Raw genomic sequence first — 22,924 nt, forward strand, 5'->3', positions numbered from 1 at the left:
CCCCCGGCCCCACAATGCAGCCTCCAGGGGCATTCGGCCACTGTTGTGGAGCATCTCTGGCTTGGCCCCCTCCCTGCCCCGCTGCCCAACCTGAGCCACCAGCAGCTGTGGCCACTGGAGGGCCCAAGACCGGCATCCCTTTCTGTGATACATAATGTGAGCTACAGCACTGCACCCCCGTGCATGCAAAAGGGCTTGGGGCACTGGGAATACTACGAGCAGGGCCAGGCAGCTTCAGTCATCCCCATCCTGGGCAGGGGCCAGGCCTTGGCATGGCCATTGCTCGGGGCGGGGGGGGGATGTCTGGCTGGGGGCAACAGACCTGGCAGTCATGCCTGAGGGCCCGGGGCACCTGCCCTCGTGCAGCTCCCTGCCACTGCAGTCTGCCTGCTGCACTGCTGAGCCAGCGCAAGCGCTGGGCCCCCTCCTCCGGGAAGCAATAACACTACTGGCAGCCCTGCTCCTGGGCACACAGGCACGAAAAGCCTCTCTCAGGCTCTCATCCTGCAGTGATGCCCACTGCTAGCATGAGTGGACCCCCTTTTATTTTATTTATTTATTTTTTTCATTTTCCCCTCCCAGGCAGCAGCTTTTGCGGCACATGCTCACATGACACCAGGGCTGTGGCCCACCCCAGTCAAGGCCCAAGGCTGAGAGCAGCAATGGGAGGTCAGGGCAGGGGGCGGTTCTGGCACTTGCTCCTTCCTTCTCGGTACCATCATCTCTTAACAGCCAGCCAGTGACCACAGACAAAGCTGGGCCACGGTCCCACATGCTGCCAACAGCTCTTTGCTGGGATCTCGTGTGCAGTATGGCTGCAGGCTCTGACAGAAGGCAGGTGGATGAGCATGCTGCCATCCCTGCCCCTGCAGGCCAGCTCACACTGTCCTCGCTGTGAGGGGAGGGTGTTTTGGTGCAATAATTACCCCTGCACTACAGGAAGCCCCGTTCAGTTCCTTTTTACCTGCCCATTGCATGTACAGACCAAATCACCAACACCATGGTTGTGCTTTGGAGAAACATTTCACTTTTTCTTTCCAGACCACCCCCCCCCCCCCACTGCCTCAACTTGTCCTTTGGGTTACGACACCTCTGTTCCAAGTGCCACCCACCCTCCCAGTGCCGGGAGCGTGGCTTGATGCAGTATTCCACGAGCAGTGTGGGGCACGCACAGCTTGCACTCGAACTGGGGAATCTTTTTTTTTTTTTTTTGTAATTAATGTACTTGAAGGCTTTCCAAGCCCCCCCCGTGGAGTTGTACCATTGCTGTACTGTGAGCTAAGTGTCCTTGTTTTCTATGTGGATCTTGACCCTAGCTTGCTCTGTCTCACTGGGCTGGATGACACTGTATGTTGCCTCTTTTCTCCTTCACCCTCTCTCTCCCTGCTAGCCTCCCCCTTCTTCTCCCAAAGCTTTGGGTGCAAAACAGCTTCCCCTTTGTGGAATTTTTATGTAGAATAAACATTTGTAACTGTAAAGCTCTGGCCAGTACATCTCTGTTTCAGCGAAAGGGAGGAGGGGATGGGGATCAGGGATGGGGCGTGGAGAACCTTAGCACCAGTGAGGCACCAGGGCATCCATGGTGGGCCTGAAGTGAGGTGCAAGTAGGAACTACAATCCTAGGAAAGTTCAGGTAACCTCCCCCCACTTCAACCTGGAAGAGGTGTGCCAGGCCCCCAAGAGACACAAACCTTCATACTGCCTGGCTATCTGCCTGCTGGTGGGGGAGAAGCTGGTAGTGAAGCAGGTACTAGTTTTCCACCTTCACCTCCCACTTCCTGCACAGAAGCCAGGACACAGGAGAGTAGCAAAAACCATACCGCATCGACTGTTTAGTGAAGAGGCTGGGTACAATGTCCTGGCTCACCTGGAGCTCCAGGCAGCTTGCTGTCATCTCAAGAAGGTAAGCAATGGCCTGGCAAAAAGTGGCCAAAGCACTGTCCGCCACTCCGCCTTCCTTGGTAAAAAAGGCCCAGAAGCTTAGCAATTGAAGGACAGGTGGCACCTGCCCGCCTTCACCTGCAATGACCTGTCCTCGCTGGTCTTGGGTCCAGGGGTGCTAATCTGCGCCATCCACCGGAGGCTCACTATAGGAGCCAACGCACCACCTTCTGCTCCAGCAGCATCCGTAACGATTCAGAAGTGAGGGCGGCGCTTTCGTCCCGTGTATTTTGTGTCTGCTCGCACCTCCCTGTGAAGAAAAGTGCAGAGGAACTGAGCGCAATCCACAGCTCATTCTGGGAGGGGAAGGGAAGCTGTCTCATAGCAGAGGAGATTGAATGGGTGACAGTGGTCCAGAGCAGCACAGCCAGCCACAGCTTCAGCAGAGGCAGGACCTGGCTGAACTTACTTGCCCTGCCGCCGTCTGCGCTCCTTCTTCTCAAGGATCCAGTCCCGGCTTTTCTTTACAGACTTGCCCTTGATGTTTCTGAACCGTGTCCTACAGAGACAACAGGAGCTAAGCTAGAACTGAGGTGGGGGGAAACGCACTCTTTTGCAGCCTGGAGGATTCCCACCCAGAACTAATCATGTCCTCTGCTCCCTAGGAATAGTGACAGCTCACAACCCATTCCTCCAGGGGATGGGAAGAAGCAGCTGAAGTAGGTGGCCAACAAACAGCCCAGCTCCAGATACACTGGTGGACAGCAGCAGTGCAGGTACCAAGCTGCCACCAGCCCCAGCTCTGAGCAAGGGGCACCTGTCCTCCACAGGTTGCAGTGTGCTGGAGTCTGGGATCGCTGGGGAATATGGGCTCAGCACAGCCGCCTTTCCCTTGTCTGCTCTAGTCTGAACAAGCAGATGAAACCTCTAGCTTCTAAACAAGTTGCCAGTTCTGTCCTTCCCATCCAAGACCACGTACCCCCAGGAGCAACTGAGCAGAGCAGTGTAAGAGGCAGGAAAACATGGCAGCCACCAACTCCTGGCAGCCACGACGACTTTCCTCTAGCTTTTGTTCTCTCTCTCCCACTGGCTGCAAGGGGAGCGCTTCCCTGCACCACTATCATGGGAGGAGACTTGGCCAGCAAGAGAAAACGCCCCAGACCACAGCTACACAGAGTCTGACAGGGAAGACTTTGACAGTGGAAGGAAGGGAACACCGGGCTTCAGGCACACCAGCCTGCTTCCCTGACAAAAAAGCAGCAGTTGGCATAACCAGCACCGTAGACATTCCCTGTCCCACTAACCACATGCCTAGGCTCCAGCACCGAGCTGAGGAGCTGAGTGCTGGACAGAACGTGCACCTCAAACTGAATGCTCAGGTGCAGTTCCAGTAGGAGCACCATGATTCAGTCACACGATGCCAAGACTGAGCCCTCCAGTCAAATCAGACAGGCCAGGTGTTTTCTGCTTGTGTCTGGGACCCTTCGATGCCATAAAGCACTGCCCATTTGGGCTGCTAAGGATCCTCCTAGGCCCCGAGTTCCTTCCCTCCAGCCATTTCACAGTGGCAGTACCCTGGTCCTCACTCAGCAAAACCCAGCCTCTACGCAGCCCCCACACTTCTTCCTTGGGACAGGACGTACAGCTCTGCCCCACACAATACCTTTCATTTGTGAACTTTGCCTGGTGTATCTCTTCATCAGCACACTCAGTACCAAGGGCCTGAAAAGCAAAACCAACATCATCTGGAGCAGACAGAGCTAATGGTCACTACCATGTAAACAGAGGGGAACCCAGGGCTCCGCAAGGGGAGGGACTGGGACAGAAACAAACTGATCTTCCAGCAATTGTCACAAGGAAACCAGACCCTGGGAAGGGCAGGGGCTGGTGAGATCAACAGCAAGCACATGAATAAAGTCATGTTTGCAGTGTCTGGCTCCCACTCCATGACTTCCCTTTACCCACAGCTCCTCCATATTGCCCAGCAGCCAGGAAGGATCCTTAGGGGAGGATGGATTCATCTCCACTGCCTGACAGAGCTCCTCACCTTCGGTAACATGCTGGATGCCCCAACAAAGAGACAGAGGAAGAACCTGGAAGAGCAAGAATGAGAAGAGCAGTATGAAGCCAGGATTTAGCATGTGATTCCGAGTCCCCAAACAAAACTAGATCATTTGTAACATAAGATCTAAGCTGTCACCCCTGCCCAGGACAGGATCATACAAGACAGAAAAACAGCATGGAAAAAATTACTGCTAGATCCAGGGCTCACGTCCCCCCCCACACCCCATACAAAACAGAACAGGACTCACTTCTTGGCTTTGGCACTGTTAGGGTAATCTACCACCATGCCCCCAGTAAAGCCAGCCCTCATGGCCTGGGCTGTGATGAGCTCCAGCTACAAAAGGAAGCACGTGCAGAAGTTATTGAGCAGTCATCCAGCAGTGATGCGCAAGAAAGCTCTAGGCTCAGCCCCAACTAACAGTACACCCTAAAGATGGGTTGCCCTGCTCCTGTAACAACCCCTACACCAAACTCCCAGCTCTGCAGTATCATCCAGATACCAGTCTGCAGCAGTTATTTTGTCTCTTCCCGCTCCTCAGTCTAGCTTGGTCTAACTGAAACAGCAGAGTCTCTAGGAGGGCGATGCTGGGCTGGATTATCCAGCCCTGGGGAGTTATGGTGCAGCACACATCACCAGAGCCCAGCTTTCAACCCCAGTCACATGAGGGAAAGTTCAGCACAGCAAATTCAGATTACGTCCGGCCAATTCATTTGATTTTAAAGCTTAGCACAAGACAGTCTGTAAGACAATGGGAATTGTGTGGGGCATTCTCCTTATGGGTGTTTTTTGGCACCTGCAGAACTTTACCGTCAGCAGGAAGGAATGAGACATACACCAAGCTTTGGGAAAAATGACACATTCAAAGCCTCAGACAGCAAATAGCTCCTCTGCCTGGCCCTGCCCATCCCTCCTCCCCAGTGGCTGACATCCTGTACCTGTTCTGAGTTCTCAGGGTACAGCTGCAGGACAGCTCGGGATCCTCGGGCCTACAGGCAAGAGAGAAAGTCACGAACCTGTCTCAGTACAGGCTTCCCTCTAAGGGATCCGATTCCCAGCCCAGATACAAGCATCCACCTCACCCAAAGCCTCCTGGACCCAAAGGCCCAGACTACAGAGGCAGCTTTTTGCTAGCACAGCAATGCACAAGGCTAACAGTGCTGATGCAGGGAGCAGGGATTAGGGAAACATGGGACACCCTGCAGGCAGGAAAGGAGACGGGAAGCAGATACTCCTGTTGGTCTTTGATTTCAGTAACTTATAATTGCAAAGTGTGTTGCTAAAACGTGCTAGTGAGGATGTAAAAGTAGCTAGATGCCTGGCTGAGATAGCACAGCACTTACCAAGGCAGTATAAAGAGTTGAAAAGAATCGATAAAGGCGTTTCGGAGGACTGTGCGACTTCTTATCAGCATTACAAAGCCATTGCACTGCAGAAATACTAAGAGAAAACACAAGACCTCCAGGACACTGAGCCATCAATTCTTTTGCAAAGCATGTCACCTCCCTCCAAACTTTCTTTCAGCATCGAGCATTTGCTGGGCCTGGAGGGAACTATTTCATTTTCTCCATATAGCTTTGCCTTCTATTTTGCAGTAAAGGTACTACACAAACCCCTCTGGAGACTCACTGAGTCATGCCAAAACCCAAAGCACAGTAGTGATTCAAACCCAACAGAAACACCAAGCATCTCTTCTAGGTCATATGCTCAAATAACTGAAGTGCTTGCCTGTGGCCCTGATTCACGCAACCAGCTCATGCAGGTTTTGCCAGTGAGCAATCCTGAACAGAGCATTCAGGTAGGTAACAGAAGGTTTCTACTCCATCCTGTCACTTTTATGAGGTATTCTCTAAACAAAAGAGTGTTTCTTTTTCCTCCATCTAGCCCCTTGTCCCAAAACCAACCATCAAAACTTTGGTCCAGCGACTGACTTCATAGCTGAGCACAGTACAGATATACTTCACATATTTTTTTCCTAGCACCAGGTCTCAAGCTTTCTTACACGATCTCCTCTTTCATTTATGTCAGTAAGCTTTCCTAGCCCACTACCACAAAAAGAGGACCACTTGAGGAACAGCTGTTGGTTGCTGCTTCTGCAATCTAGAATCTCAGCAGCTTGTCCCAGAGAGCTGGAGACAAGTCACATGCAACAAGAAGAGCAGCTGATAAGGATGCACACTCTGGTATGCACGGTATGCAGATTTCGTATGCTGTGCGGATTATGTAGCTACACAAAGTATCAGAAGAGCTCAGTTATGTACAAAAACTCACCTGATGCAGCCATCAAACATGCCTGGCCTGAAGGGAATGCCATGCCCCACATCTGCAAGTAGAAGGTCTCCTTCTACCTCCCTCTCCACAGCCACATCTGTGCAGAACAAAGGACAAGTCACGATACCAAGTCACACCTTCACAGATCACCTCTGGCAGCATGGAGGGCTGCGGGGGAAGAGGGTCTACCTACCCAGCATGGCAGAGCTGATGTCCATGCCAATCCAGTAGTGCCCCTCTTCGGAGATGTAATCACCGCTCAGCCCAGAGCCACAGCTAAAGGGAGAAAGGGGTAACAACACGGAGGGAACCAGCCCCATCCAAGGGAAACCCCCATCACTCACATGATGGCAGCAACCTGCCCCTCCTCCCCAGGTCACAAGGGAGAAACACCAGGGCCGCGGGAGCAGGGTGCCCCTCGCATCCAGCCACGCGTCCCTGCCACGGTGCCCACAAAAGGCCAAGCCCGGACGGCGCGTGTCCCCACGGCGCAACTGGGGACCTCGCGGCGGCCGAGTCTCCCCTCTCACCCCACGTCCAGCAGGAGGCACGGCCGGTCCTCGGGCAGCCCCAGCAGCTCCACGGCCCGCTCCGACATCTGCGACTGAATCTCCACCACGCGGGAGCTGCAAGGAGCGGCGGGGAGGAGAGGTGTTACCGGCGGGTTACGGGGCCGCGCCACGGCCCAAGGCCCCGGCCGGCGGGGGCCGGGCAGCCGCGGAGCCGCCGGGCCCCGCGCGTCCCGCCTTACTTCTGCGTGTACTTCCGAGCCTCCGCCTCGTCGTAGAACTGCAGGAGACAAGAGAGTCACGGAGGCTGAAGCGCACCGGGGCCCGCGCCGCGCCGCGCCGCCTCACCAGCTCGGGGGGCCCGCGGTGCTCGGGCCGCCGCCCGCTGCCCGCCATGCTGCCTCGTTGACGTCACCGCCCTGCGCCCGGCGTCGCGCCGTGTGCGTCACGGCGCTCCGCCCGCCCCCCGCGGCGATTGGCGGCGGCGGCGGCGCAGAGGCCGCGCGGAGGTCGCCATGGTGCCGGCGGTGGCGCTGGGCTGCCGCCTGCGGCGCCTCCTGCCCGCCGCCGCCGTGGGGGCCCCGCCGCCCGGCCGCGCTACGGCGCGGTCGCTCGGCGGGCAGGGCCGCGGCGGCGCCCCGCGGCCGCGCCGCGACCTCTACGAGCTGCTGGGCGTCCCGGCCACGGCCACGCAGGCGCAGATCAAGACGGCCTACTACGAGCAGTCGTTCCGGTACCACCCGGACCGCAACGCGGGCAGCGCCGAGGCGGCGCAGCGCTTCGCCGCCATCAGCGAGGCCTACCTGGTGCTGGGCAGCGCCGCGCTGCGCCGCAAGTACGACCGCGGCCTCCTCAGCCGCGAGGACCTGCGGGGCGCCGCCAAGCCCTCGGGCCGCCCGCCGCCGCCCGCCCCGGCGCCGCGCCCGCGCGCTTCCGCCACAGCCGCCGGCCACCGCGGCCCGCTGCCGCCGCCCTTCGACTTCGACGCCTTCTACCGCGCGCACTACGGGGAGCAGCTGGAGCGGGAGCAGGCGCTGCGGGCCCGCCGCGAGCAGCTGCGCCAACGCCGCGAGGAGGCCGCAGCCCGCGGCCGCCTCCGCCTGCTGCCCGACCTCTCCGTCGGGCTCATCGTCCTCCTGGGGTTCGCCCTGCTCTACGGGCTCAAGTAGCGGCGGGGCCGGCCCCCGTGGGGAGCGCTGGGGGCTGCCGGCCTGGCTTCGCCCCCGTGGCGAGCACGGAGCACGACCGCTGGGCACGGTGCGCCGGCCGGGAGCTGTCCCCTCCGCCAGTGCGAGCGGCCGGCAGGGTGTGCGACTGGCAGCCGCGTGCGGTCTCTGCTCTGCAGGCTGTGACGTGTCCTCTCCGCAGCGTGACGGACGCCGTGCGTGGCCATGGGCGCTGCTCTACAGGCTGTGGTGCGGCCCCTCTGCCAGTGTGACCTTCAGGCACCAGGTGTGAGCAATGGGCAGTGAGTAGCTGTGATGTGTCCCTTCCACCAGTGTGACCTTCAGACAACGTGTGTGACCAGCAGGCACAACTTTATGGCTGTGATGTGTCCCCTCCACAGGTGTCACCTGCGTATGACCAGCAGGTACCGCACGTGGGTTCTACTTTATACGCTGTGGTGTGCTCCATCTGCTGGTACTGCCTGAGGAACAGCGCAAGGAGCGCAAACATGGTTCACGGACTCTCCTTCGCAGACTGTGACTGTGTCCCCTCTGCTAGCACTGCTGTCTGACCCTGGCAGGAACCGCGCACCTGTGCTCCTGAGCCGCAGTGGAGATTAAATGGTTGCCAGCAGTGTTTGTATGCTGTGTGTTTTCATAGGTGATGCTCTCACTCATCCTGAGCAATGGCTCCCTGTGGTTTTTCTGAAATCTGTCACTGAGCCCTGCCACTTCGGTGCTTTCACACTTATTAGTACCACATCTGTGGGGAGTTTCGGGAGTGTTGGTCTCCAGGCTGCATCATTGCTCTTGTTTGTCCCTCTTCAGGCTTCACTCCCTGGTGAGTGCAGAGGTCTCATGTTCCGCCATCATTCCTGGAAGAATGAAGCCTGGGCTGGTGGCAGCCCATGTCCTGGTCAGCATGTGACACCACCTGCTTCTCCGTGGAGATGCTACCCAAAACACTTCTGTGTTCAGAACAGCCTGTCCTGTCTGGGGTTTGGCAGGAACTTTGCACAAGACGATCTTATACAGGCCTTAATGGCTTGGAGTGGTACATTTCTGGGTACAGAATGGCATTATTTGTGTTTTATGTAAGCATCATTTGCACTTAGAATATTTACCTGTTTAAGTACTGAAGTGCTTTAGGAACGAAAGATTGTGTTCTTAGAGCTTCTGTCTCTCTTTGGGTGAAGGCTTCACCTACGTTATGTTTGTATTATGTGGAGCGAGTGAAAGCTTGATATAACATAGGACTGCAAGTCTTAGTGTGCCAAAGACTTCACATGTGTTTATTTGCACTGGATTTGCTGGGCCTGGCTGGCAGATGTCTGCACAGAAGCCAAGCCACCTTCCCTCACTACAGTGATCCTGGGTTATGTTTTCTCCCAACACAGACATGTTAAAAACAAATGCCTTGTGTATTCCAGCTGCTGAGTTCTGTGATACTGCAACAAGCTAAGGGCAGTAGTGTAGCAGAGTACATAGTACGTACTGGTGTAGAGTATATGGTGGCATATAGCTGATATAGGAGAGTTTTCAGCTGGGTGCTTGAGAGCTGCTACTAGAAAGAATTGTACCACTTCCAACTACAGGCTCCAGAGACTGCTGTGGGTTTGGAGCAAACTTAGCCCAGGGGCAGAAGGAGAGCTTTCCAGGACCCTCTCTGGTTGTCCATCTACCTCTGTATGAGGGATTCCAGTCCTGAAATGTCAGCTTGTGAAGAGCACAAGGAGTTTGGCCTTCTAGGGTGTTGGACATGGGGGTGAAAGACTCCAGAATCGTGGCTCTGTGTCACTCATTGGTGCTCTTTCATGCTGTAAGCAAAGTCACTTGAAAGATCAGAGGCTGCTCCCCAGACAGGGTTTGGCAGGTAACATTCTCTTCCGGGCTGGAAGAACCAGGGAAGTCCATGGGAGGTGGTGTGCATTACATGGGAACACCTTTCTAATTCCCACTGTCACGGCATGTGGGTTTTTAAAGCAGCACTGCCAAAGGCTGGGGGAGTGGGGAGGAGGGGCAGTGTGTGTCCCCTGGGTTGATCTTTCTTTAATACATATGTGGTGATGAGGACCAGAAGGTGTAGGCTGTTCCTGCAGGCAGGCCCCATACCCAGCTGCAAGCCTGCTGCCAGGCAAAGAGAGGGTCTGGTGTCATGCAGTGCAGAGCAGTTGGCAGGATGCTGTGGTGTTCCCCTCTTGAGCTGGAGCAGGAGGAAACATGGCTAGCTGCTGTGCTGCCTGCGTTGCTCTGCTCCTTAACTCTGAGAAAGGAGATGAGCTCTTCCAGTAAGCCAGGTGACTCTTCTGCTCTGTGTCTGATGCTTGTGTCTGAAATGTGGGGGGTGAAATACCCAGGATGAACTAATCTGTGTGCCTTAGAATGGATGGTTTGGGCAATGCAGTATTGCTGGTTCTTCCTCAGGTCTCCCTGACAGATCTTGAACATTAAAGTTATCCATCTCATAAACTGGTGATGAAATGACACATCTCTTTCTTTCGAAGGGCTCGAGTGGTAAATCTTCTTTATACTTTCTGGAAACTGGAGGGCAGGGGCCAGGCTGGTATTTTCATACACTGACTGCAGCAGGATGAGGAAGATGGGGGATTCCTGTTTACTCCAAGGCCCTGTTGGGGAGGATGGATACACTGCTTGCAGTCAGTGGGAAACATGGGCCTCCTCAGGCCTTTGCAGACTTCATTCCTGCCTGCTGCAGACCTGCACTGTGCCTCCTTTAACATACCTGGGTTGCTCTGCAGTTCCAAAGCACCCACTGTGCTCACAGCTGTCTCTGGGGAGGAGCGAGCAAATGCTGCAGGCAGAGTTTAATTTTCTTGCAGAATTTGGTAGGAGAGGTAAGCATGACATGCAGGGTGTGAAGGGATCCTTTGAGACATGCAGTCTGTCAGTCAGGATGTTATAGTGTGCAGCTCTCCAGAGTGCCACCTCCATGCTCGTTGGGCCTGTGTCCTCAGGTTTTCCAGGAAGGATTTCAGAAGCTCAGACAGGTAGTGGCTGGAGCAAGTCCAAATTCATAGACCAAATTTCTTCCCAGCACACACAGTTTCTATCCCTTTGTTTTCTTGTGTCAACACTGTCATCTGGTTTAATAGTTCTTCTCTTTCCCTGATGGAGAGGTGCCAAAAAGCAACTGGATTTCTTGCAATTTTCCTTTAGCCAGGTGAGAGCAGTCCTTGCGGAGTGACCGTGGCATAAGCGCTAGAGGAAATCCAGCTGCGTCTAACCATGACAGCAATGATATAATGGCAGGGGATTGTGTGAGCTGTACAAGCCCACCGGGAGCTGAACCTCAGAGTGAAAAAGAAGAAATTATGGCAAAAGCAGGAATGATAGGATATGTAATGCTTGCTGCATAGGGACCTGCTCTGTATTTAAACTCCATGTTCCACCTCTCCTGTGGCAGTGATTATAGTACTGTTGACAAGAACTGACTATTCACTGCACGTGTTGGTGGGATGCTGAGCGTCTGAGGAGGGTTACTTTCCCTCGTACTCTCCTAAGGACAACAGGAAAGATCCTTGGGTTCCACATTTTAAAGAAATGACCCTCTGTGACTTGGCATCCCCATCTCTTGCATCTTGGAGAAGGGCAGCTTTCCCTACTGCTTCCCCATGGGGTTATATGGTGGTTGACACTGGTCTCCCAGGCATGCCTAGGCTGCATGAGAAGGCATGGGGCAGCTCTCCTGTGTGTATGTTCCCCTGGAAGTGAGGTTCCTTGATGGGCTGCCCTCTGCCACCCCTGCTGGGTTCCCCCGGGGTGCTGTGCTCTGTGCTGATCTCTGATATGGCCTGCTGCCCTGGTCTGCACCTCGCATCGCTGGGGGCAAGGCAGTTGTGGGTGGAGGTTACAGCTGGGAATACAGGGCTTTGCTTCCATTCGCAGGTCTACTGCGGGCTTTGCCATCGTTTGGAGAAGAAGCTGCTGAAAGATGCTGTAGCCAAATGCAGGAGAGACAGTGGCGCTTGGCGCTGCTGACACTGGGCTGAGCCCCCACAGTTGAGCCGCTGACTGTTGCGGGCAGAAAGAGGAACATGCCGTATAAGTGAGGCCAGGAATTCATTTTTAGTCTATTTGAGAGTTTCTTCAGAATCAGCAAAATGCGGCAGGCAGTAATTGCTAGCCCGGTTGCAGCGATTCTAAGTCCAGATATCTAATTACTACAAAAGAAATCTCAGTAATGTGCTGCAGGTACGGTTGTTATATAGCACACCTCCGAGTACTTGCCCTCTGGGCTCTGGGGAGGGCGGTTTCCGGCCGGGTGGAGATTACGGAGAGCTGTCAGCATCCTGAGGCCTTCTCTGGGCGGAGGGTGGGTGGGAACTTCTTCCTCCTCACCCTAGAGTCCACTGGGTCCACGTTTTGTGTGTTTTCTAAGACACTCTAGCCCCCTCCCTTCTTCACTGCTCTAGACATCACACCACACTGCTGTAAAGGGGAAGCAAAACTAATTAGTTAACAGCTGCATAGTAACTAGGCGTTGTTACATATAACCAAGTTGGAAGAAAGCTCTAGGTAAACTGAGACAAGTTTGGATGAAGCAATCTTGACAACCCCAGTCCTGAGGCCTGGCAGAGTCAGTATAGAGCCCATGACATGGTACCAGTAAGGGCAATACTGTGTTTACTGGGCCCCCAGGCCCCCCAACACTACCACTGCACGTTCACACCCTTGCAGGCACTGATAAGTGCTCTGGCTGCTGTCACTTGGAGCCTTGGTTCCTCCTGGAACTGGAGGAATTGCTGGGGCTAACGCGCTGCCCGTGAAGGCCTGCGTGCTGGCTGGAAGGGTCTGCAGCCATGCTGCTGTCCCCAGGCTGTCCTGTCCCATCCCAAGCCTGTCCTTGTGGGCTGACCTTCTTGTAACTGTGGGGTGGGGGGGCATCAGGTCACTCACCTCGGCTGCTGAGAGATGCAGCTTGTGGGCATGGAGGCTCAGTGCCGAATTAGGGCCTCTTCCCCCCATCTGAAGAAGCTGGGCTGCTCTTTGGGAAGGAGAAAGTTGAGCCTGGCCCTTAGCAAGTGTTTGAGGGTGCCAGCTGGGGTGGGGGCATCAAGGGCAGAGTGAAGGAGAGCTGTAGGCTGGGTGAGAGCAAAGAACAGGGTCCTGAGCAGCTCCGGGGGCAAAAGGGCCATTGGCCCCCTGCAGAGGGGCATGAGGGGGCAGCCCTTGGCATGGCTCAACCCCTCGCCTGTCCTGGGCTCCTGGCTGATCCAGGCCCATGGCTCCAGCGGTGTCCGTCCTCCTGACCTCCACCTGCTGCCTGGGGTCTCTGTGCAGGGCTCCGCACCCCAGTCCTGCTGCTGCTCGGCCTGTGGGGGCTGTGCCCCCCCGGAGAGGTCCCAGGGAAGGGCTGCATAGTTGGCAGCACCCGTGGGGGGTGGGGGCTGGCCCTGCTTCCCGTAGGCAGCATCCCCTGCAGCGACTCCTCTGTTAATAGAGTTTCCTATTAACAGCCCGGCCACCTGCGCCAGATGCTTGCTACACTTGGAGGCTCAGCCGGTGGCCAAGTGCCCAGGTGCTCTGCCGTGGTGCCACCCCTTGCTGGCTGGCCCCAGCCCAGGGTTTTGCTTCCCCCCCGCCCCCCGGCAGAGAGGACTTGCAGCTCAAAGGATTTCCCTTGTAGCCTGCCTGTGTTGGGGGGGACACTCCTTCTCTCCCAGGCACCTTGTTCCTCCTGGGCCGTGGACTGCTGCCCGACCGGTCTGGCCTCCAAAAAGCCCTGAATGCAGGCTGGGGAGGGCCGTGGGGCCAGTGGGGGCTGCTCTCCAGCCCACCCCTCACCGGCTTGGCTGCACACCGGCTGGCAGATGGATGGCCCGCTGCGGAGATGAAGGCAGGCACATGCGCGGTGGCACTGCTTCCTTCTCCCCGGTGTGGCTGGGGGCACGTTAACCCCTGCGCACCACCCTGAGCCGGCCTCGCCGTGGCCCTGCAGGGCGAGGAGTGCTCAGGGCATGGGCCCTGGTGGGGAGAGCCACTACGCCCTGCAGGAGCACTGGTGCTGCCAGCTGCTGCCCATTACCAATGTCCCCAGCTCATGCTCCATGCTGGACTTTGTCCCCAGCCCAGGTCTGCCTGCATGGAGAGCCACTGACCCAGTTGTCCTGGGAGCAAAGAGGGAGAGTGACCCAATGCTATTGCTAACACTATGCACACTCCTCCGCTGGGACCACTGCAACCGGGAGCTCCCGGTGGGACGGTATGGCTGCCTGCCCGTGGCAGGAAATACTCCAAACTGCGCAGGGTTATCATGGGACCAGGTTCAGATTTGGGGCCTGGATGAACCTCCCTGAAGCAGGGGATCGCCTTTCCCAGCAGCTTTCCAGCACTTGGAGCCAAGTGTGGATGTGGTTAAAGGCCCCTGACCACAGGGCAGCGGTGGCCAGCCTGGCAGGAGGCCAGGGCTTGCAGGGGGTGGCCCAGGGCCTGACCACTGCACCTCGCTCCTGCCTGACCCAGGGCAAGCGCCTAGGGATGCTGCTGGGCTCCTACAAACAAGACCTGCCAAGCAAGCCAGCCAGGGCCACAACAGCCCAAGGAAGGCTCCCAGGCTGCCTTGTACTCTGGGCTGTTTCCTTTAGTGCCAGCAGAGTCAGTGAGACATGCTCTTGTTTTGAGGGCTTGAGGGAGGCAGCTGCTTCCCCTGAGGTTTCATGCTCATGGAGCCAGATCTGTCACTGCAGTGAGGTAACCTGGTGCCTGCTTGACCCCAGTAAGGGAGTGGGGCAGGTTGTCCTGGAGCTCCTGATAAACCTATATGGTCATCGCCTGGGGATGTCTGGTCCTGGGAAGCCGTGTGAGGCAGGGATTGGGGCGGGGGGAGACCCACTGGTTGTGTCTGGATGGTTTGCAGCTGGCTTGGCTTCTTGTGCGCAGTTGCACAGCCCTTGTGGCTCAGCACATGCATGTGTTCCCTGGGTGCCTGCATCCCCACACTGCTCCCAGTCATCTCACCACAGCCTCTGGAGGAGCCCTTGGGGCAGCCTGGGCAACTGTATGGGGAGCACCAAGGCACAGGGCAGGAGAAGGCTGCCTGTGCATCCCAGCCCCCTCCAGGTACAGCACTGAGATGGTCCCAAATGCAGCTTGCTCCAGGAAGAGACTTGCCTTGCGGCCATAATGAAGGAAACAGTACAAAGACCAGGATTACTTTCTAGAAGGTGCTGGTTTGGACCAATGAGGCCCTCGGGGACTGGTTGTGCACATCCCACCTCCCCGTGACATGGCGACGATGCTCCCAGGGCAGTACCATGGCATAGGCACTAAGCACCCTGGCACTCTGCCCTCCCTGGGGGCACCAGCAGGGCTCTCCCTTCCTTTATGGGGAGCTGGACCTGGAGGCACTGTGCTTCGGTGGCCATGGGTGCTGCCACAGCCATGACGAGTACTGTCACAGGAACAGCCTGCCTAGGCTGTGCAAGGCACAGGTGACAATGTCCAAGGGTGAAAGCACCTGCACAAACCTTAGAGCAAGGGCTGTGAGGACCATAGCCAGGGACCCTCATCCTCCAGGCTGCACACAGGCCACCTTGGTCAGACCCTGGGTGCCCACATCTGGCTGCTGGGCAGAGCAGGAGGGGGAGGGGACAGGGGAGAGGACAATATACTTAGGTACCTGTTGCATAAAACCCCCTTCCCTTCCAAGAAGGCCTCACACTGAGGGTGGAACTGCTGTCCTGTCCTTGCGCTGTCCCCTAGTTCCCCAGTCATATTAGCCCTCTGGGGTTGGCACTGGAACCCAGCCAAGCGCTTGAGCTGTGGTCACTAGCCTGCTATATTCCCTTCCTCTCACCATGCGGGTGTGCAGCAAGTCACAGAGCCTGGCTGCGGCTGTCAGCCATGTCCAGGTGCCTTTTGTTTAAGGGCTGAGCCCCAACTGACCCTGGTGGGACCCAGAAAAGCAGTAGCCGCTTGCAAAACCCCAAATACCCTAGCCACCTAGTCTCCTTGATGGCCAGCCTACAGTTTCTGAATAAATCCATGACATTCATCTCAACGGCTGGCGCCGTTTTATCCTAGGCATAAACCTGTTTTAACAGGTTAAACCATCCCGTATGGCTGACCGGCCCCAGCCCCGTAAGTCAGGGTTGGAGTCTGGGGTATGGGGTGATGCTGTGGGTGCAGGGGGGCAGTGGTGCTCATCTCCCTGCTGGGTGCGGGAGCACTTGCCGTGGCTCCACAAGCTGGGCACTGGGAGGGGTGAACGGACACTGCCAGTGAACAGCATGCGTTTCAGGGTACTTTGTGGCAAGAACCCGGGCACAGGTGCTGCTTTACATTTCATTTCCAAGGTGGCTCTGCGCCAGCACCAAGCTGGTGAGTGGGTAGGCAGCTGGGCAAGAAGAAAAAAAGCTGCAACTAGGCAGGGGTTAAAAGCATGGGAAGAGCCTGAAACCAAATCAAAGGCTGGAAAAGAGCAGCAGCACCACAAAAGACACCCCAAAGAGGGGAGAGGGCAGGAGCATCAGCTGGAGAAACCAGGTCTATTCCCCCACAGCTCAGCTTCTTCCCAACCTTGTCTCTTTCCCCATAAGCATGAGGTTAAAGCAAGCAACAGGAGTCTGGGATGACAGAAGGTAAGCTCAGGCTTCCTGTTACCTTCTCCAGTGGTTGCCAAAGCCACAGCTAGTGCAAGAAGGGTGGATGGGGAGGAGGTGCCAAAAATACTGGAGCTGGGCTGGCTGCAGTGCTGGTGAGGCAGGATGGCACCAGGGCTGTGCATTGGGCCACAAGACTATCTGCTCCAGCTATGAGCAAGCCAGGCTGGCTGTGGGGTTAAATCTGGTGGATTTAACCTCACTCCAGGGGCATGAGGGGATGGATGGCTGTCACCATGAGACATCTCCAGTTACCGTGATCATTCAACACATGAGTGACCAAACTGCTGGGAAGTGAGTCAGCGGCATCTCGCCTGGGGGGAAACCTAAGCTTCCTGCTGTGCCTGGGCCCACGGCCTGGCCCCTCTGCTCACTGTGCCAAGCTCAGAGGCAATGCCAAGGGTCGCTCCAGGCAAAGGGATCTTCCTTCACTGCCAGTCCTCTCCAAGGCTGGTAAGTGTCCCCTGCAACCACTGCCTGGCCTGCTTCTTTCCCTCCATTCACAGCCCAATCCAACAGGGAACCCAGAGCCTGGAAAAAAAGCCTTTATTTGGAAAGTGTGCCAATCCCAGTGCTCCTGGGCAGCTCAGCCAATACTTCCATGGCCCCAGAGGAGTGCAGCCCCCCCCCCCCCCCCCCCCCCACACACACTATGGTGCAGCAGGCTGGCTGCAACCCTGCTGATGAGTGCTGAATGCCAGGGCTCCTCAGCCTGCTCTGATCTCCTGGGCCCTCTTCCTTGCTACCTCCCGCTCCCTTCTGACTCACTGATGTCCCTATAACCTCCCTGTGCCACACGCACACCTCCCATCACTATTCAACTTGCTTCTGAGGGGGAGGGGCTATTGCAGGGGTCTCTGCAAGTGCAACACCCATGGCCTGATGACCTGCACCCTTCCATCTGCCCCAGCTGCATTTCCAAGCACTTCAATGCCCTCGTGAGCATCTACTCCCCTCTATCCTGCCCCACAGGCACCACAGCCCCTTGGGGGTATGCATATACCACATGTCCACCCCCATTTGCTCCCCAACCAGAATGCTCTTGCACGGTCTCTGTGGGTGTGCAAGGCCAGGAGCAAGAACATCCCCTGTCCCTGTTCTGCTACCGGTGTGGAGGCTCCTGCTTCTGTCGGCGCGGTAGCTGCTGCACGCGGAAAGGCCGGGGGCTGAGCAAGGGGATGTGTCTGATGAGGCGCAGCGGCAAGCCTGGACCAGGGGTTTCGGACGGTGGGGCTGGTGGCTGGCATCCCAGGGCTGGGAGACGGTGGCTTGGAGGCGCAGCTGGCACAGGGAAGGGCACAACAGCCTCTGAAGGGATGAGGACGGCAGGCACGAAGCTATAGCGGAGGTGGAAGGCTTTGGAGGCAGCTCTGCTCTGCAGTGGGGCAAGGCGGGCTCGTGCCGGGCTGGCTGGGGCACCCGGGTACCCTGCAGGGCACGCAGGAGCCCTGCCCCACTTGGTCTTCTGCAGCAGCTCCTGCAGTTTCTCCAGCTGTGTCCGGCAGATGTGGGACCGTGTCCGGCTCTGGCAGAAGGACTCCAGAAAGGCGTCAAGGGGGAGGTCCTGGGACAGGAACTGCTCCATCTGTACCTGCAGGGATGGAGAGCGGGGAAGCGTCAAGCCGAGATGCTGTGGAGAGAGCCCAGACAGGGCAGATGCCAGATGGCTGGGCCCACCCTGGGCCCCTGGACCGTTCGCCAGGGCCTCGCACACAGGAGGCCACAGCAAAGGCCCAGGTGAGCAAGGAGCATCAGCCCAGCATCTCTTCTGACTCACCTCTGACTCTGCCTCAGAGGCATTGAGGCTGGCTCGCAGCTGGTTCAGGGCACTCTGTGGGCTCCACTTCTCCAGGTAGGCCCCTGCATCAGGAGAGAATGGGGCTGCTGACAGACCTCCCCCCCTCGATGCACCCACTGCTGAGGGTCCAAACCAAAACATCCTCAAACACATCTCCGGAGCCGTCTGCACACTACAGTCTGCACCTCACTGCTGCTTCCATCCCACCTGAGAGCTGGCTGTGCCACAGGCAGCGTGCCCGCCGCTACACCTGATCATGGCTGGGCCATTTCCTGGGGCAGGTTTGAGGGTGCTGAGGCCACGCAGGCCCTTGCAAGTTAATGTGAGACGCACTGGGCTTGCCAGCTACCAGAAACACGTGGCCCGGCTCTCCCTCACCTCCGTGGACATGCCCCACTCACCCAGCTGCTGCTGTTTGTCCCAACATGCTTCTTGTATCTCCCGCAGCTCCTGGTACTTGATGGCTAAGGAAGCTTTCCCGTTCTCCAGCCGCGGGCGCAGGGACAGGTTCTCCTTGGCCAGGGTGTAGTTTGAAACCAAACACATCTCCCGCTCCAGCTGCAGACTCTGGAACTGCAGGGACATGAAGTCAATGCTGGGAGAAATGGCCAGAGATGCTGAGAGCTGGCAACCCTCCCAGGGCCAGGGTCTCTCCCCGTACAGGGCAAACCCTCTCCTCTTGCACCATCCCCATCCCTCTTTCCTGCTGGAAGCAGGCTGAGAAAGACTTCAAAAATAACCTGACCTGATTCCTGCTGAGAAACACCAGGAACTGCTGGAGCCTAAAGAACACTCCTGATTTCTTCCAGCAGCCTCTGCGCAAAGGCAGAGCCAGGGAAATTAACCCGAGGGTGGCTGGCCTGGCAAGGGGCACTGCTGGCACCACAGCCAGGGAGTCACAGCCAGCCCCCCACGGAGGCAAGATCCCAGAGAGAGGTTGCGCCTGGACTGCGCTCAAAGCGCTGGCGCTCCTCTCAGCTGATTTCTCCTTGCCTGCTCTTCCTCTGCAGCCTCCGCCCCACCACTAAAAGCTCAAGTTTGCCTCCCCGGTGACAGCAGCGGAGGGAGCGGATGTGGCACTGCTCAGGCTTCCTGGGGCCCAAAGTGCAGAGCAGGCACTGAACGAGTGCCTGGCAGGCGACGGTCTGCCAAAACCCCGAGCAGCAACAGAAGCCCCGGAGGCAACTGCAGGCTCACGCGCCCCGGCAAAGTTTTCACTGCAACTGTCCTAACAAAGGCGTTGGGTTTTGCTGTTTTTTACACTGAGAACTTGAGCTCTGCCGGGGGGGGACGCTCAGTATCGCTAGCTGAGTGGTGCACCAGGCCAGATACTAGGATTTCAAGTCTCTGACCAAGGAAAGACCGATGAAAACTGGTGGCTGAGGACCGGAGAGCCAAGTCCCTGCTCCCTGCAGCTAACATCAGCGCCCGGGCTGCAGCCAGCCCTTTCAGTCCCTGCCCCGTGTGCTGCAAAAGCCACCCTCGTCTGGGACAGCTGCACGTCCTCCAGCAGTGCCCGGAGCGGCTGTGGCCACCTGCGGCCTCCCACCTTCTTGGGAAACCAAGTCTCAGGATGACGAACGCAACCTGCGGTTCGCCAGGGCTCCTTGCTCCGCCGCTGCAGCGGATTGACCTGGCTGCTGCGAAGCCCCTTGGTCTCCCGGCGTGGGAGGACCCGGACGCTGCCGTTAAAGATGTTCCCCTTAACACGACCTTGGCTCGCGGGGATCCCCCTCCGGGGGGGCCGGGACACCTGCGCCCAAGCTGCTTTCGTTCTGATGAGCGCAACGTTTCCGTCTCCGCCGACGGGGCGCAGCGAAGCGCGAGGAAACAGAAACCCGACTGACTGCGGGGGGGGGCACGAGGCGACCCCCCCCCCACGGCACAGGGCACCGGCAGGGCTCCGGGGGGCGCAAGGGGCGAAGCACATCTTCCACTCCCCCCCCCCCCCCCGGTACAGCGCGCCGGCAGACACCCCCCTCCCCGGGTATAGCGCGCCGGCGGGGTCTCCAGCACGGGGCCCGGCACGGCGGACAGCACACGGCCCAGTCCCGTTCCCCCCCACCCCCCGCGCTATAGGGCGCAGCGGCCGGTCGCGAGGGGGTCCCGGGGCCCGCTCGCCCACCCCGCTGCGGAACCCCCCATGGCCCCCGCCCGGAGCAGGTCCGCGGACCGGGACGGCCCCGCCCGTACCTTCCCGCTGAGGAGGACGGCGCGCTGCAGTCGGGGCTCGTCGTGCAGCAGGGCACGGAGCTGCGCCGTGCTGAGCGCCCCGAGGCGGCGCGGCGAGCCGGAGCCGGAGCCGAAGCCGAAGCCGGGCCCCGGCCCCGGCCCCGGCCCCGGCCCCGGCCCCGGCCCCGGCCCCAGCGGCGGCGGCGGCGGCGGCGCGCGGGGGGGCCCCGCCGGCGCCCGCGCGCCCCGGCCCCGCAGCATGCCGCGGATCGCCGCGCCCCGGCCGCCAGGGGGCGCCGCAGCATGCCGCTCTTAAAGGGGCCGCGCCGCCGGCACCGCCCCCGGGGCGGGCACTGGGAGCGACGCGCCCGCCGCCTGCTCGGCGCTGCCGGTGTCCGCGCAGCCGGGGGCGGAGAGCGCCGGGGAAAGCCCCGGCGGGGCGGGGGGCGGTGCACACTGAGCTCTGTGCGTCCTGCCCTGCACCGCACTGTGGCTGCCCACCGCTTCCGCTGTCCGGCTGCTCTCCTGCCTGCGTCCTTGTGCCATCCCCCCGCCCCTGGAGCAGGGATTTCCCTGTCCTGGGTCAGCCTGACTAGAGCTAGTATTTCCATGGAGGAAATACCTGGTGGGAGGGAGCATTCAGCGCTCCCTGCTTGGCTTTAGATACCACCTCAAACCAATGCTAGCTGAGCAAAGAGAAGCTGCCAGGGAGCTACTGGGGCTGGCAGTTCATTGCTGTGGGGCAGCCAAGAGCCCAGCAGGATTTAAGAAGCCTCCAAATGCATAGCTTGAAACAAGGAGCTGTGTGGGGCTGGTGTTGACATATCCTGTCGTAGAAGAGGTGAAGGCCAGTATGAGGCCTGGCTGCACACTGGAGCTTGCTGTGGTGGGGAGACAAGATGGCAGTGGAGAGATGCCCGGGGTGTGTGCTGTGCCCTTGCCTTGCCTGTCCTCCCGGGCAAGTGGGCTACCAGCCTTCTTGCAGTGCAAAGATATTTGGGGTTGTTCTCCTGGCCTACACCTCTCCACTGCCTTTGGAGGGCCATGGCAGAAGACGGTGCTGCAGAAGGCAGTGCTGCTGAGACTGGGATTGCTCTTTAGCCTGGCAGTGCAAATGCACCCCCCCCATTTTGCCTGTCACTTGGACACCCCAGAAGCCCAGGAGCAGCAGCAGCAGTGTCATTTCACAGTCTGCCCCACGCCATCCGGTCTCATCAAGCCTGCTGTCTCTGAAAGCCAGATCCGCTGCTCACCATGAGCCATGCAGGTGCAGCAGGATACAGAGGGAGCTGGGCCAGGCTGGAAGCCACTAAGGGTGTCAGAGGAAAGTCCTGTGCAGGGATTCGGGTAAGAAGCCCTGGGAAGGCAGAGCCATGGCAATAGCACTGATCATGGGAAGTCTGGTACCGCTTGCCTGTTTGGAGGCTTGTTCGATGGGCAGGTGAAGGCCCTTCTGGGTTTGGGGCCGAAAGGGGGCTTTCCCCCTGCAGCCAGTCTGCATGGGGAAGGGGCTGCCTGGTTACGGAAAACCACATGTGGATCTCTCCATCTGCTTACAGACACCCAGGAGGCTGGAGTTGTGGTGGGGATCACACTTGGGGTTCCCGGCTGCAGCAGTGGCAGGGCAATGTGCCTGTCTGTGCTGCTCCCCGCCAGACCTGTGTCTGCCTTTGCAATGCTGCATGGCTAGCTCCAACAAGCTGCGGGCCCAGGGCCACCCAAGGAGGACAGGCAGAGCCTCCCAGCTCCCAAGTGTGCAATCCACTGGGCAAGGTGCAGCATGCAGCTCTGCATTCTCTGCAACACCAAGCCATAGTGGCACAACTGCATCCTGGAGCCAGAGCTGGCTGCTCTAGGGACATCAGGAACCCTCCTACCAGCCATCCTCTGCCTTCTGCTACCATCTAGTGCTCAGGCTGCAGGAGAGCCTCTCTCCCACCCAATGCCAGGTCCAGTATGGAGATGCCCTATCCTCCCTCTCCCTGTGGTGCCCATCTCATGGTGGGCATGGTCTTTGCTCAGGACGAATGTCTCTCCCTGTCTTAGAGGATAACTGGTGTTGGGAGGCACTTCTGGAGTCTCTACTCCAACTCTTGCACAGCAGGGTTGATCCGCAAACCAGATAAGGCTGTTCAGGACTACGTCCAATTGAGCTTGGGAAGTCTCCAAGGTTGGAGATGCTCCAATCTCTGGATACAGCCATTTGACACTGCACAGAGTCCCTGAAGAGACACACTCCAAGGCCAAGCAAGGACTCCAGCCAGGACAGGGGACTTTGGCATGGGCTGGGCTCTGGAGTCCCACTTGTCCTCTGTGCATAGCCTGTCTGGGGCTCATTACATGGCACTGGAGGCTCTCAGGAGAGCTGGTACACACTTTTATCCAAGTGCTGCTCTTGAGGTAGCCTTGAGCTCTGTTTTTCCTCAGATATCACAGAATCACAG

General features: G+C 58.1%; 3 protein-coding genes and 1 non-coding gene across 4 annotated transcripts; 1 reads left to right on the forward strand and 3 right to left on the reverse strand.

Moving 5' to 3' along the window:
- Nucleotides 1-1,805: 1,805 nt before the first annotated feature.
- BUD23 (BUD23 rRNA methyltransferase and ribosome maturation factor) lies at nt 1,806-7,222 on the reverse strand. Its single transcript, XM_064523513.1, has 12 exons — nt 7,072-7,222; nt 6,966-7,003; nt 6,745-6,840; nt 6,408-6,490; nt 6,215-6,311; nt 5,287-5,383; nt 4,882-4,932; nt 4,194-4,279; nt 3,929-3,974; nt 3,545-3,603; nt 2,351-2,440; nt 1,806-2,191 (listed from the first exon to the last, which is right to left on the reverse strand). Exons 1-12 carry the CDS (start codon nt 7,117-7,119, stop codon nt 2,137-2,139), a joined length of 846 nt encoding a protein of 281 aa, XP_064379583.1. The 5' UTR covers nt 7,120-7,222; the 3' UTR covers nt 1,806-2,136.
- LOC135330351 (small Cajal body-specific RNA 20) lies at nt 2,883-3,013 on the reverse strand. The gene has a single exon (XR_010392331.1). It is a non-coding gene; the product is annotated as a small Cajal body-specific RNA 20 (non-coding RNA).
- Nucleotides 7,147-10,358, forward strand: DNAJC30 (DnaJ heat shock protein family (Hsp40) member C30). Its single transcript, XM_064523514.1, has 2 exons — nt 7,147-8,175; nt 8,291-10,358. Exon 1 carries the CDS (start codon nt 7,239-7,241, stop codon nt 7,890-7,892), a length of 654 nt encoding a protein of 217 aa, XP_064379584.1. The 5' UTR covers nt 7,147-7,238; the 3' UTR covers nt 7,893-8,175; nt 8,291-10,358.
- A 6,683-nt stretch (nt 10,359-17,041) lies between these two features.
- On the reverse strand, nt 17,042-20,741 carry VPS37D (VPS37D subunit of ESCRT-I). The gene is made up of 4 exons (XM_064523520.1): nt 20,502-20,741; nt 18,710-18,881; nt 18,288-18,370; nt 17,042-18,101 (listed from the first exon to the last, which is right to left on the reverse strand). The coding sequence occupies exons 1-4, from the start codon at nt 20,739-20,741 to the stop codon at nt 17,613-17,615; spliced, it is 984 nt and encodes a 327-aa protein (XP_064379590.1). The 3' UTR covers nt 17,042-17,612.
- Between the last annotated feature and the right edge of the window lie 2,183 nt (nt 20,742-22,924).

This window comes from Dromaius novaehollandiae, chromosome 19 (genome assembly GCF_036370855.1).
Source record: "Dromaius novaehollandiae isolate bDroNov1 chromosome 19, bDroNov1.hap1, whole genome shotgun sequence".
NCBI classification, from domain to species: domain Eukaryota; kingdom Metazoa; phylum Chordata; class Aves; order Casuariiformes; family Dromaiidae; genus Dromaius; species Dromaius novaehollandiae.